Raw genomic sequence first — 15248 nt, 5'->3', positions numbered from 1 at the left:
TGGCAACTGATGAAATTCCATTTATCTTTGTAGAAGGTGGGGGAGGGGAAGAAATGGGGCTGCTTGAAGAACTGGATATGTTCCTCGTTTATATAGTTCCAGAAACTACCAATCTCTGCCTCCACTGGAGATCACCATGATGCTGTCAGAGAGAGGGAAGCCCTGGTTCCCTGTTCTTGGAGATGAGGAGAGCAGGGCAGCAGTTCCATACGAGCAGGAGGAAAGATAGCAAAAGGGAGCTAGCTCCAGGAGACAGGATTCCCCTCTGGCCCCTGGGTGTCCTGGACCCCAACTCATTCCTTATAAGGAGATGCCAGGCCAGCTCTAAGAGCTGTCTTCATCTGAAACTGAGCCAGGGCAGTCACTAGCCTAACCCAACTGGTTTTGTCTGAGCCAGTGTATACTTAACAGCTTTGGCGATGGCTATATGGACAAGAAGCCATTTTTGCTTTCAGAAAACAAATCCAAGAAATAATGTATGATCTAAAGTTCTTGTAAGTTGGGTGGGTGGGTGGTTTGTTTGTTTATTTATTTATTTATGGTGGTCAATTTTATACTGAATATACAGAATAAAACCTCTGTATCAGCAATTTGCCAGGTTCCCTTTAAGACACCCCAGTAAAAAAAAAAAATCCTGGATAGTGACAGACAAGAAAATATGCTATTTGTAGGGGTTTGGGTGGCATAGTCGGTTAAGCATTTGATTCTTGATTTTAGCTCAGGTTGTGATCTTAGGGTCATGAGACACGGCCCTGTATGGGGCTCCCGGCTCAGTGAGGAGTCTACTTGGGATTCTCTCTCTCCCCCTCTCCTTTGACCCTCCCCCTCTTATTCTAAAATAAATAAATCTTAAAAAAAAGAAGATAAAATACACGATTTGTAGGCAATATTACAGGATGTTCACCCTCATGATAAGGCTCACCCTTATAAACTCCTTGACGGCAATATTTCACATCATGGTCTGAACACACAAATGCTCAATAAAGCTGCAGTAATAAATGTATTTAAGAGGAATTTTTATTTACTTAATAGGCTTTTAAAATTCTCTTTTAGAAGAGCTCTCTAAGAAGCCAAAAGGAATGAGTGAATTAGCCTTTGGGCTAAGTCACTGATAGGGGAGGAGGATGGGCTTCCAAATTTGCCTTGAATTAATTAGCACCACTTCCTAACTCATATAGAGCCAACTGTACCCATTCCTGAGACTGCAGAGATAGGAGCCTGGCAGCACACTTACACACCAGGAAAGGTCTTGGAAATGGAACAACTATGGCAAGTCATTTACTAGACAACTGCATCCAATGAGGGCTTCAGGAAGCCAAGCACACCTGCAGCTCTGGCCTCACACGCACATGGCTGTGCCTAGGGGAGACGAGCATGGCAGTGGTGGGAAAGCTTAATGGAGCGGCTCAGAGACACCTGTATGCCTGGAAAGACAGGGTCGGCGGAGAGGAAGGAAGACATCATCTTTGACTCTGTGCAATTTTGCCCTCGGGAGCAGGAGCCAGAGGATCACTGGAGAAGTGGGGTGGGAACCAGAGTGGCCTTCGGAATCCATACACTCTTTGTGAGTTCTGGGAGCACCTTCACAGAAGACGGGCCCAGGGAAGTGGGCCACACAAGGAACATAGTCTCCCCACACTTTTTTGAGCAGCACAGTTTGCTTTTAAAGAAAGTACTGCTGTTCCACAGATGTGACTCCTATGTAAAAAAACACTCTTCACGTATCACCTGAATTAAAACAGGGACTATGTTCATCAAAATGGCAGAGTAGCAACAGGGAGGAAAAGGAAGAAAGATCAGGAAAACAACTTAGGGGATAGACTGAAGCAAAATTATCCCTACTGCAAGCTGTACAAGCTTAGGGGTTTTCTTCCTCAGGCTAGCACGGGGTGGTGGAGGCTGTATTGCACTGCCGGCCGGACTTCCGTCTGCCTGCTCTGGGCTGCTGGATTCAGGGCTGCCCACAGTTACCTGATCATGATCTGTATGGCTAGAGTTGCTGGAACCCTTACAGCAAATTAACAGAATAAACACAAGAATGTATTCTTCTTTTGACTATCATAATCCAGAATTTTTAACACGTAGGCTCAGACCTTTTCCCCCTTCCTCAGGGCTAAATGGACTCTTTCAGAGCATTTCCACATGTGTTTCAACCCTAGAAAACACTGGGCTTACATTTCCTATCCCCTGGTATAGACCCTCCTCATCCCATGCCTCTGCTACTCTCGACCCCCAACTTTTCACTCACTCTGGTCTTCGAGAGCTTTTCCAGAGCTGTCCAAAAGCATGACTCAGAATCTAGTCTGTTATTCAGCTGGGCAAGCAGGAAGTCACAAGTGTAGATTCAAGAACAGGTGCCACTCACAGATTCCCCACCCCACCCGTGGGCACATGCCTACCTGGGACTTGTCGGAAGGAAGGTTGGGATGCACACTTCTGTAGCCTTTGGCAGCAAGTGAGGAGGGCTGGGCGTTTCCATTGGCATCGGCATTGGAAGAAAGCCTCCACTCATCTGAGAGATGGGGGGAAAAGAAAGAGAGAAACCCCTCACTCAGAGGGTACACTCCCTGGTTCCCCTCTAATCTAAGTCCCAGGTGGTAGGCAGAGGCAGAAAGAATGCAAGAGAAGCCCTACCTGTTGAGGGAGTCTCTGAGTCCAGAACTACGTGTGGTGCAGAAGGATGAAAACAAGAAGAAATGGGGGGCAAATAAAAATGGTTACACTTGCAGCAAACGAGCATGTACCACAGAGAAAGAGGAAAATCCAGCACCCGTCACCGGACACAAAATGCCCTCAGTCACGATGGCCTAATTACCATAGGAACCCACTCTAAACCATGATGTGCTCACAGGCGCTGACCTTTGAAAACACAAGGCTCACATTCACAGTAATGAAGAAACAATTGTTCCTTGACATTCTTATTTTACAGACAAAAAGGCAACAGAACTCTCCCCTCCTGGTTCCTAGTAACTCCCATTCCCCTTTTCCAACCCTGATGTGGGCTTTGGAATGACCTCTCCTCATTAGCAGGCTGGGCTAATGAACAGACACGGGAGAGGAGAAGTTGATAAGCACTTTTTCTGTGGCGACTGGCACTGGGCTAGGGGGAGAGCATGATTTAAGCCCAGAGGTATCTGCTGTGATAAGGACTTTTTTTCTTTTCTCTCCCTGCCTGCTTTTCTTCTTTCCATTAAATGACCCACATAAACAATTCAAAATCTAATCACCCTGAGTTTTCATCATGCTACAAGGCACCCTTGTCTCCCTTTAGCTGGCTACCGTCCTGCCTTCCCAGCCATGCCCATCTCAGAGGCCCAGAACTTCTCCTAACATGACCCACCTAGCACCAAGAGCCAGCAGGGCACAGCGGTTACCAGCTTGACCTCAGCTCAAATCCTGGATCTACCACCAATGGGCTCTGTGACCCATACAAGTTCTAAGCCTGTTTTCCCATCTGAAAAGTGGGGATAATGATGTTCCTAAGTGTTGCTATAAGGATTAAATGACATAATGCATGAGAAATGCTTAGCACAGTGCCTGCCAGAGCTCAGTAAATGTTTGCTATTTATCATCTTCCGCATCACCTCGTCTCTATGCTCTTTCACCTAGCCCAGAGGTCAGCATACTTTTTCTATAAAGGTCCAGACAATAAGTATTTTGGGCACTGTGGGCCATACAGTCTCAGTCCCAACAACTATTCAACCCTGCTGTCCTAGCACAAAAGAAGCCACATATAACATGTAAATGAATGAGTATGGCTGTGTTCCAAAGAACTTTTATTTATGGACTCTGAAATTTGAATTTCATATAATTTTCATATGCATATAATACCATTCCTCTTGTGATTTTCCTTTTAACCATTTCTTCCTAAAAATATTCTTAGTTCATGAGCTGTACAAAAATAGGCATGAGCCAGATGTGGCCTTCAGTCCAGTTTGCCAACTCCTGAACTAGCCAATCCCTTAACTTCCTTCTTTGTGCCTTACCTACTCTGATCTTACTGGATAGAGACGAAGAGGGATTAACACAGCAGCTCTCATAGCCCCAGCCCCATCTCAATGTGGGGCCTGCAAGGACCAGGGGGTGGGCTTTCCAGGTGTCCAGTTGAGTTTACCAATATCACTGACCACCAATCTAAGTGCCAGACACTGTTAGTCACTTTTGTACCCATTTAGTATTTAATTTAGTGTATACAACAAGTCTGCGAGGTAGGTGATCACTCGACTTCAACAATGAGGAAACAGAGGCCATGTGACTTGCCACAAATCACACAGCCAGGAAACACAAAGTAGCCTAGGTTTCCAGAATCCAGTGCAGCACTCTGCTTACTACCATCAGCCACCAACCCCACCATCAGCCGCGGATGTTCTGGGGAGGTGGTAGGAGCCAGAAGGTGCTAAAACAGAAGGCAAGGCACAGAGGTAAAGGTTTCAAATGATTTGCATCCAAGTACAGTAGTTTGGCTGAATTAGAATCACTGGAGTGCTTGTTAGAACAGACTGTTGGGCCCCACCCCCAGCCTTTCTAACTCCGTTGACGGGAGGAGGTAAAGCCTGAGATTTGACAAGTCTAACACGATTCCCAGGTGATGGTAAGGTTTCTGGTCCACAGTTCACACTTTGAAACCCATGATAAAAGGATACTCAAAAAACATCCTTTTTTCTGGAACCTGTTTTCTATTAGCTTTTAACTATCCCATATCCATTTTTGCTTTCTTTTCTCCTCTAAAGCAGAGTTTTTACAGCATGTTTCAGTTGTATACTCCTTTAGCGGGTTGCTGGTTACATTTCTGCCATCCCCTTATACATAATCCTTAGGTATTTGTCTTCTCTTTCCAATCACATAGCTGGAGAATTTATAGGACTTGAGTTTTACACATATTACTACAATGTACTGGCTTCTGTGGCTGATGGCAGGCTGCTAATCACTCCGAACTTCCTTTTTCTCACCTATAAAATATGATCTTTACTCTATGGACACCTCACATGGTTGCTGAAGATCTAGAGATCAGGCATGTGAAGGACCCTAAAAATGACCAGATCCCTGGCTCAGAGGTCTCCTTACACTTGGCAGGCCATCAACCACTAGGTGACACAATGTGACAATGACTCCCCACCCCACCCCCCTACATCCATCAACTTCTGCTTTGTCTTCCTAAGTTATTTCTTATCCACCTTTGTCAAATGTATTATATCTACACACACATCCTGAATCTCAAGAGGTTCTGAGAGGCCATCCAGTGAAAGATGTGAGCTTTCAACGTGGATATGGGGACACATTATTTTCCATGCTCTCTGGTTCTTGGTTGGGTTGCTTCTATCTCAGGTGGCACTGACTAACAGATGTGTCATGGACAGTTGAGCGGAGTCTGTCTCTCCAAAGCACTAGTCATAAAGGGACTACCACTTTGGCATCATACTGCCTTGTTTGAGACCTTGCTAACTGCACATCCTGCAGCAAATGACAGCTTTGCCTGTGAAACGAGGGGTTATCTACCTATTTTGAGTCATGAGGACTAAATGAGAATATCTGGCATGAAGTATGTGCTTAGTAAAATTGGACTCCAAAGAATATGGAAAAAGTTTCCCCAAACACAGAAATAAGTAAGAGCTGCCGACATCTGCTGTGTGATAGATAGCTTTGAGAACATAATATCCTTAGGGATCAACCCTCTTTTTCTTCTCATTCCAAGTCATTAAAACCATTCCCCTCATCCTGCCCCAGAAAAGGCAGTTCCCAGGACCTCTCTAGGCATTCCTCTCTTCCTTATTGAAGGAAAGTAAATTTCCAACATATATCATCCTCTGCTACCTAGTCTTCTGTAACTTCAAGGTTGGCAGCAGCCCACAGCCATTTGTACCTGAGTGTGGCAGGTGAGATTTTACATACATAATCATCAATTATTAACTTTTGGTTGAAAAGACTGTCAAGGGATCCCTGGGTGGCGCAGCGGTTTGGCGCCTGCCTTTTGCCCAGGGCGCGATCCTGGAGACCCGGGATCGAGTCCCACATCGGGCTCCCGGTGCATGGAGCCTGCTTCTCCCTCTGCCTATGTCTCTTTCTCTCTCTGTGACTATCATAAATAAATTAAAAAAAAAAAATTTTTTTTTAAATAAAAAAAAAAAAAAAAGAAAAGAAAAGACTGTCAAAATGCTTCTTTCTATAAGTGTTACCTCAAAGCTCCTAAAGGGGGAGGAGAACCTAGGAAAGTTGGATTCTAGATAGGTTTCGCAGCCCTTTAAGAGACTGAGCCTTTCCAGGACAAGTATAATTTGTTTTATCTTATCTTTCCCTCTATCTCTTTTTTTATACGGCTGGGGCCACAGCCTCCTGATATTTTCTTTTCTCTCATTCTGTGCTAATTTCCTTTTGGTCTGCTTTAAAGTTGTTTTGCTGATCAGTTCTTCTTGGGATCTTAGGACAATTTTTACTGAGTCAGATCTGATGTGTTTTAGTGGAGTATCTAAGAATTAGATGAGGTATTAAAAGTGGGCCTAATGGTGTTTCAAATCTCATTTGTGTTTATTTTTTTATTCTAGTTGTGTGGTAAAGAATTTAACCTTACCCATAAAGAGGTCTGGCCTTTGCCTTCTGGCTTCTGGGAATTAATCTCTAAACCCTTGGAATGTCATCCCAATGGGGGAGAGGTCTGTGTGCCAGATCAGTAACATGATTTAGCATGGAAGCTTTGAGCCATCAAGAGCTCAATCTCCTAAATAGACTGGAGAGTGAGATCAGCCACATGAACAGTGGATAAAAACTCTGGACACAACAGCTCAGGAGAATTTCCTGGTTGACAACAGTCTAAATACACTGTCACATCTCGATGCTGGGAAGTAATACATCCTGACTCCCTAGGAGAGGTCAATGAAAGGCCTCATGGTTGGTTCTTCCCTAGACTCCACATTGGGCTTCTTCTCTTGGCAGATATTAATCTGTATCTTCTCCCTGGAATAAACCATAACTACGAGTATAATAACTTTCAATGAGTTGAGTCCTAGCAAATTATAAAACCTGAGGGTAGTTTTAGGAATCCCTTCAACTAGCATTTGGTATCAGAGGTGAGAGTGTTCTCAGGGCGCCTGAGTGGCTCAGGTGGTTAGGTATCCAACTCTTGATTTTGGCTCAGGTCATGATCTCAGGGTTGTGAGAACAGGCCCCATATGGGGCTCTGCGCTCAGTGGAGAGTCTGCTTGAGATTCTCTGTCTCTCTTCCCTCTGTCCCTCCTTCCCTCATAAATACATAAATCTTTAAAAAAAAAAAAGAAGTAAGGATGTTCTCTTGTGGAGACTTTTCCTTCCAACTTCTTTGTTCAGCCCAAATTCTTGTACAGGCACATTCATAAAGAGGACTCTGAGTTATTAGGGGGCAGAGAGTATCTTTAACTGCTTCCATGTCAATTTTCTCATAGTATCTTTTTGCTACTACCATTTCTAGAGCACAAACCTGTAAGTCAAACCAAGGGAAATGGGTTTAGTTCCAAAGCTAATATGGTAGTCAAGAACCAAGAAGGACTGGAGCAAACTGACACATGATTAACCAAATGTAAGGGATGAACTGAATTTTGGCTTGTGGGTCAGAACACAGGGACTGATAACCTTCAGGCTAGGCCAGAAAGGAAGCTTAGTATCACACCAACCAGTTCATTAGGCTCCCTGTCTCTTCTACCTAGACCTGGTAGGCAAATGATATCAGGAAGCAGGGATAAGGTAACACCTCTCCCAGAGGAAGGGAGTCAGCACTAAGATTACTCAAGCTCTTTCTAGATGCTTCTGATCCAACAATCAAGGTCCACACTGAGAGATTAGAAGGCTGGCCAGGAAGCCATGGTTGGGGATCCAGAGTCAAGGTACCACTTGTAGGCAGGAGTCTGGAGGGTAGGTTTAAACTGGGCAACTCCAAGGGCTCCATCTCGCTCCGCCTCAGAGAGCACCTCCATCCTCCCAGTGTTCGTCTGGATGCATATGATTCTTAAATCCACATTCTGAACTCCAAATTTCCAAATGCCTATTAGAAACTTCCTCCTAGGGGCACCTGGGTGGCTCAGTGGTTGATCAGGTCGTGATCCCGGGATCCTGGGATCCAGTTCCACATCAGGCTCCCTACAGGGGAGCCTGTTTCTCCCTTTCCCTCTGTCTCTGCATCTCATGAATAGATAAATAAAATCTTTAAAACAACAACAAATAACTTCCTCCTAGAAGTCCTGCCCTTGCCTCAAAACTCAGTATGTCCAACAATGGAATTCAAGATTCCTTTCTCTCCCTCCAGAAAGCCATAGTCTCCAGGAACACTATACCATTCTCCTGGTCAACCAGGGGAAACAACGCCTTCTCAGCAGGGAGTCCCGCCCTTCAGTGCTCCTCAAACACACTGCACCGAGCACTGCCACTTCACTTCACTCGTCCAAATGTACTTTCACCCTGGCCCCAGTTTCTCATTTCCACTGCCCTTGTGGCCTCTAACTGAAATTACTGGAAGGCTTTCAGGGCCTCCGGCTGTGCATAACTAGAAAGGTTGCCATCAAAGAACACCTGCTGTGTGCCCGGGCTCAGCGCTAAATCTTGGTATGAAAGAGCTCACTGAATCCCAAGGTCATTCCCATTTTATAGATGAGGAAACTGAAGCTTGCCAAGGCTGAATGAGTTGCCCACATCACAAGGACAGAAGAGGCAGAGCTGAGCCATGACAGGGGGGCTGTGTCCTTGCAGAACTAGACCACGTCTCATAGGATGAGGAAGTTGGAGCAAGGAGTGGGAATAGGAGACACTTCTGAAATGTGGGTGTCAAGGGGTCATGTAAGGGAAGAAACCAGGACACAGGTGCTGGGCAGTAGTACAAGACTGGAACTTCCAGTCTGGGCAACTGATCAGCCACTTGTGGACCTGCAGAGAAAGAAGGTGGTGGTGAAGCCAGGGAGCAAGGCAGAGAGGAGGCAGACAGAGCAGCTAGGGGACAGAGGTTGGCCCTGGGGATAAGGAAGGGAGCTGGACACTCTGTAACATTAGCTATTTGGGAAGGCACTGGGAGTAGGAAGCATGCCCAATCGTTCATTGGCAAGAGACACCTGCTGCCTTATATTTGGGCTCCTGGTCCAGGCTGGACATGGCTGCCTACAAATACTGTAGGAACCTGTTTTCATAAGGCCTATCAAGGTCCATGGACTCCCAGGCTCTATGACAGTACTGGAGACTGGTGGGGGAAAGCAAGTTGTCATCCAGAGGCCCAGGTGCAAGGAGCAGAGAGGGATGAGAGGGGAACTGGGGAGCCACGCAGACACAGCCAGTCAAGTGCCAGCAGACTGCTGGTCAATGAGCAGTATGGTAGGAAGACAAGATCTCCGGCTGGAAGGTCCCATCTCTAGAGTGACATCCCTTTTCAACCTCACTCCAGTGTTGACTCATTCCAGCCTCTTTGGAACTCCTCTCTGCTCAAATCCAGCTTGCTCCTTCCACCCAAAATGCCCTGGGATGTAATCTCGAATTTGTCCTCAGTGAATGGGATTCCATTTGTGTCAGGTTAATTTGCACACTTCCAAGGTCACAGAGCATTTTGGAACTAGAAAGCCTTGGAAACCATCTTTCCTAGATCCGTCATGCTTTACATGGGCTTCAAAGGTGTGGCTTCCCCACAGTAAGAAAGCTCAGTAGTAGGCTAGTAGCCCACACCTGACTCTTCCATTGCAAGCAACCGGACTTCTGTCCTCATCTAATGCACCCAGAATTACTCTCCTTTTCCCTCCCTTCTCTCTCTTTCTCACCACAATTCCCAGTGACTACTTAGTGCCTGGCACAGAGATGAATGTCTGTTGACTTGGAATCAATGATCTCCACTTACCAGGAAGAAAATAATCTATGAAAATTGATTCACTGTAGAGGTGTGCATGACTGACAGCTATCCCCTAATTCTTCAGTGTATTCATTTTAAAACAAGATTTTTTTTTCCACCCAAATTAGCTGTCAGAATTTGTAAGATAGACAATTATTCAGAGACTAGGGAGCTTCCCAAAGTGCTCAAATCATTGCATGGCACTGTAAGCCCAAGCCCACAGACTGCTGGGTGAAGGCTACTCTCCAGTGTTCTATGTTAGTGCTACCCTACAACCAGGAGGGGGAGCTCAAGGACTCTCTCCTTCCACTGGTGCTACCTTTCACCACCAGAGGAAGGGACCTGCACTTGATAAGGTCATTTTATTGAGCCATGGGCTGTAGCCATGGTCTTTTCCTTCAAATTATCCCTTAGGATTCTCTCTTCCCCAAACATCGTTGGGAGAGCTGGATCTTCCTAGTTAGGCCAGGAGAGGCGGGATTAAGCTAGCCTTAGGAAGAAATTTTGCCTTCACTCCTTGGCCTACTTTCTAGAAGGCTAGAGTGGCCAACTGCAGTGGGGCAAAAGTCAGGCATGGGATGCGGGATATACGGCCAAGAAGCTACTTTCAACCTGTAGTGCTAGAGGCCACTTATGCCTTCCCTGAGACCAGGAAAAAAGAAGCCCTCCACAGGGCACAACATTATCAGAATGGGGCTGACGTGCAAACCCTAGCCTGACTTCGTCCTTAGGCATCTGCTTTGGTGCTACTTATAGGTGGCTGAGACAGGAAGTCAGTTTCTAGGATGCTGGGTGCTGGCCATCCCCCTCCCCAGAATTCCATCTCATCACAACACACTGCTCCCCACTGCACCAGAGTTTGTGTGCCCCACTGCCTTTTGTCTCCAGTCCCAAGGAGTAGTCTTCACCCCTCATTCCTTTCTCCCTTCATTTCCTTCAAGAAAGATATGAAAATCCCCCTTCCCTATAGCAGGAGCTCTCAGATGTGATCCTTGGGCCATCAGCATGACTGGGAACTTGTCAAAAATGCAAACCCTTAGACCCTATACCTCAGACCTGTAAATGGGAATAACTGCTAATCCTAAAGCCCTGGCCTGGGGTCCAGCACCCTGGCCTTTTACTCCAGGTGATTCTGATGCGGCTCAGGTGTGAGAACTAGTGGGGAGGGGGGCGGGACTGCCCCACCCTAAGCTAGCTGCCCCTGTCACACCTTAGTGTTTCTCAACCCCCAGAACATGTGGGGGAGCTCTGGAACACTCTGTAGAGAGGTCAAAATAACCACAATCATAACCTAAAAGTAGCTCAAATCTAATGCTTATTCCGTGCCACTAGCAGGTGCAAAATCTGTACACACTCCATGCTCAAGTAATGCTATGAGGCAGGTACAATTATCAAGCCTGTTCTATAGAGGAGACCACTAGGGCTGAGTCAGGGAATGTCCTGTCCACAACAGCATGGCCATAGGTGGTAGAAGCAGGATGTGAACATAGATCTACTGGGTTCCAAAGTCCCAGGTCTCAACACCACTCTCTAGACACCCTGAACAATGGATCACAATGGGAGGTGGGCTACAGATGGGCTTGTCTCCCGTAGATCCTGGTGTGCAGCGGCCTTGGAATTGCTCTTCTGGTCCTGCTGTTTCAGCTGCCAGGTCTCCTCCCCAGGCCTGAGCCCTGCCCCACCCCTGCCCACCCCTTCCCCCGGAGCTAGGTCAGTCAGGCACCTGCACTTCTTAACCTCCCTTGGTTTCTCTCCCTCTACCGCCCCAGCCCTGTTCCCAAAAGCAGGGATGGCCTCGGACAAACCTAATCTCTAGCCCATCTCACCACTCCCCTCCCATGTCCTTAAGACACCTCTGGTCCCTGGGAATGCAGTCTGCAGAGCCACCAGTTCTGTAACGAGGTTTCTCCCCCTCTCTCTGGTCAAAAGCTGACAAAATGGTGGCTACTGCCATTCCTCTGTCTGAAGCAAGTGAGTACCTGTTAATTCAGGGCACCGATCACCACCCATCATAGATGCAACAAGGCGCTGGTGTTCTAGAGACCTCTGGGATAATGGGAGGCAGCTGGTGAATTCACACCCTTCCGAGCAAAAGCACGAGAGCCTCGCTCCCTCCCAGTGGGACTGTGAACACCTCTCCCAGGGAGAGGTCACATACCTGGTTTGCTTTCATGCTGTGGGGTCTCCTGAGGGCTCGTGGGGCCGCTGCTCGGGATTTCCCTGTAGGAAGATGAGGCCCGAAGAGTCACTGCTCCCTTCCCAGTGCAGATTTTTGTAGGATCCATGTCTGAAAAGGAAAGATGCAAAAAAGAAGCCTGAATCCAAGGCTCTTGAAAGATTAAAGCAATAGTCAGCTAGCAACTCATTATAGCCGGGGAATGAGATGAACCTGCTGACAGCCACGCAAAGTCTTATGGTCAATGTGGTGGTCAATGAGAATTAATTTGTGGGTGGAAGAGAGATAAATCCTGGTTTCAGAGGTTTTACCACATATCATGAGGTTCAGGGAAAATGGAGGCAACAATGAGTTCTGTATGAGTTATAATTATCAGCTGAAAACATTTCAAAATGAAAGCAGGTTAATTCCTTTTATTAGATGAGACTTAGGTTGGTGAGCAGACTTCTGACCAATTAGTAAGGCACAATTCAAGGAAGAGTTTATGAGAGATTTCTCAAGCTTCCGTTCCATCCTTCTTATGAAAGAGCAAGTTGGCAACATTGGGAATCAAGTTGTTCTATGGAAAAGAAAAAGAAAAAAATCACTGCTCCCTGCAGTTCTCCAGTGGAAAAAGGAAAAGAAGAGCTTCTACCAGTAAGTCAAGACCCTTAAAATGATGACAGGATATGCTGCCTGTGGAGAAAGATCATGGGTGAGAGCCTCACATTCCAAACTTAATGAAGAAAATTCACACCAAAGAAAATGACAAGAAATACCAAACCCTTCAGTGAACAGCGTTCCTTAGGCCCCCAGCTGAGCCTTCCCTGGGCCGACCTCTCCCACACTTCACAATGGCTTATAGCAAACTCAGGTCATCTTTCAGATTTCCACTGAGAAGGATTTCAAAATAGGCTTCAGAAGATCCGGATGCTCCTCCTCTAGGAAAACCAGTGATGAGGAGTCAAGAAACTAATGTAGAACCACACGGTTCTAAAAGGCCTGTGTTTCCTTCTATACAGCTCAGCTGAACTGAATCCCACAGCTCATTTTTTTTTTCAAATTGCTCACAGCACAGCCTGGATCTCTGACCTAAAGTTGTCAAGGCTGGGATTTTGGGGGTAAGGCTTAAGGCGGGCAACGGGCAGGATGCAGGCTCAGACGTCAACTCCTCCCCATCCCTGTGCCAGGGCAGAGAGAAACACAGCCTCCTCTCCTCCTTTTCCAGGCCAGCAGCCTCTCTGATTCAGACGGAATGACCACTGGTGTTACAGAAGAGAACAGATCTGCCCCATCAGCACCTCTTCCCACTGAAAGCGAAGCACAAAAACACAATGTATGGCAGGGCAGGCAGTGCCCTTGGTGACCATGTGACTTGTCCAAACCTATCAAGAGGATAAGTGACTGAGGTCACAAAAGTACTGGGCAAACTGATACATGGTCTCTTCAAAAAGGACGAGCAGCCAAATGACAAATCTAGCCCATCCTAGATTCCTGGATGCTTGGCCAGAGTTGCCCAACTCATGAAAGCACCACTGGGAATAAAGCGCTACCTGGGCCTCACTTAGGCCGTTTCGCACTGAAGGAAGCTGTACACCAGAGCTGACAATGGAACGGAACCCCCTCCTTGGAGAGGAGGGCCAGGAAGTGACCGCAGGTGAAGTCAGGGGTTGGGGAGGGAATTGGCCCAGTGAGCCACCGGCATCTGAGGCAGCTGCCTCAAGTTCAGCCCAACTCAGCGGTTCCCAGTGTAGACACATTTATTCTCAGGGAAGTCTGAAGTTTGTTTGTTTGCTTGTTTGTTTTTAACTCTGAAGTTTTAAATAAAGTATTGGGAGCTGGAAGCTGCCAGGGAGAGCCATGTACCTCACGCACCTCTGTGTATCACATACCCGACATACCAGAGACCCACAGCAGCATCCGTGTTTAGCCTCTGGACTGACCCTTCTCCTAAAGACAGGAGGGGCAAGGCATCTGTCAGTTCTTCCCCAGACTTGCTGGCTCACAGAACACACACACACACGCACACATGCACAGGAAGAAAGGAAACCAGCTAAGGATGTGAGAGGGAATAGCTCCTAAACATGCAAGGATCAAACCTCCACGTCTTTGTTAGAAGAAAGGAAAACCATGCATGATCTGCTAATAATTAAAAAAAAAAAAAAGGAAAAAGAGAAACCAACCCAAGGAGAGATACCTGGAGGGAGTACCAGGCCTGAAGAGCTTTTCACTGTCTTCACGGGAATTATTTTAACAGCAGAAACAGAGCGTGCACGTAAAGGGTCGGCAGTTGCTGAAAACACAAAAGGATAAATGGTGCATCCAGACAGAACATTTGGGAAACACTCGAGCAGTTGAGGAACTGGGCAGGGACAATAGGAGGAAGTCGCCCACACGAAAAGAACAATACGAAGAGCAGTAGATGTGGTCATTTAAAATAGCCTGCTTTCTCCCTGCTGAGTTCTATGCCAAGATGGCAAAACCCCCAGCCCCGACACCATACGCAGGGTCAGCGTTTATCTGTGTCTCCTGTCACACACACCAGGAATGTGCCAAAGCTCTGGACGAGGAGATTTCCAGACACACAGATGGCCTGGCACATAGAGGAAGGGGAGAGCACCCAGGGTCCAAGGGGCTCCTGGGAGGATGCTGGGGTGTCTGTGCCGGGGGAGAGGACCGCGAGGAATGGGGGACAGAAGAGAACAAGCTGGTGCACTGCCCGGTTCTCTCAGACATCACAGCTGCCTCCCCACCATCACAACTTCTGGGGTCCTTCCTGTGTCTGTTCTGACAACGATGGTCCTCTGTCCCCGAGCAAATCAGAACCTCCATCTGTTGGGCAGCAGATGGTCTTGCCTAAACCCAGCCTTTCCAGGACGAGAGGTTGCCAGGTATCCAGTGCATACTCAAGACTCAGGGCTGCACCCAAATACACAGCCCAGGATTCCTGACGCCCGGCTGTCAGAGAACTAGCATAACTTCCTGGGACGTGGTCACGGCTGCTCTCCTCATAGGGTGCCCCTACTTCTCCATCTGCAGGCCTCCCTGGGCCCCCCACCTTCCCAGACCCTGGAGCCTCCATGGTGGGCACATCCCAAACTCTCCTTCTCATAGCCTGTGGGGAAGCCTCCCCTCACTCTTTCTCTAATGGCAGCAAATAGAGATGGGAGGTCATGTGCCATGGCACCAGGGTCACCCCAACGGCAAAACTCAGAGGTCTCATGGCCCCACATCTATGCAATAACTGGGGCCTAAGGGCTGTTTGGG

At 47.2% G+C, this 15248-nt stretch overlaps 1 protein-coding gene across 50 annotated transcripts in view; it reads right to left on the bottom strand.

Moving 5' to 3' along the window:
• Positions 1–15248, bottom strand: part of SORBS1 (sorbin and SH3 domain containing 1) — a 228772-nt gene that overhangs the window by 97872 nt on the left and 115652 nt on the right. For 35 of the 50 annotated variants that reach the window (XM_072806027.1, XM_072806034.1, XM_072806044.1 and 32 more), the window contains exons 5-8: positions 14179–14274; positions 11985–12113; positions 2635–2661; positions 2400–2512 (exon numbers count right to left, since the gene is read on the bottom strand). In XM_072806027.1, coding sequence (XP_072662128.1) covers positions 2400–2512; positions 2635–2661; positions 11985–12113; positions 14179–14274 — 365 coding nt within the window. The remainder of the gene's footprint in view (positions 1–2399; positions 2513–2634; positions 2662–11984; positions 12114–14178; positions 14275–15248) is intronic. The other 15 variants (XM_072806049.1, XM_072806051.1, XM_072806060.1 and 12 more) reach the window with 3 other exon arrangements.

The sequence above is a fragment of the Canis lupus genome, chromosome 29, assembly GCF_048164855.1.
Source record: "Canis lupus baileyi chromosome 29, mCanLup2.hap1, whole genome shotgun sequence".
NCBI classification, from domain to species: domain Eukaryota; kingdom Metazoa; phylum Chordata; class Mammalia; order Carnivora; family Canidae; genus Canis; species Canis lupus.
This window is presented reverse-complemented; position numbering and strand designations above follow the sequence as displayed.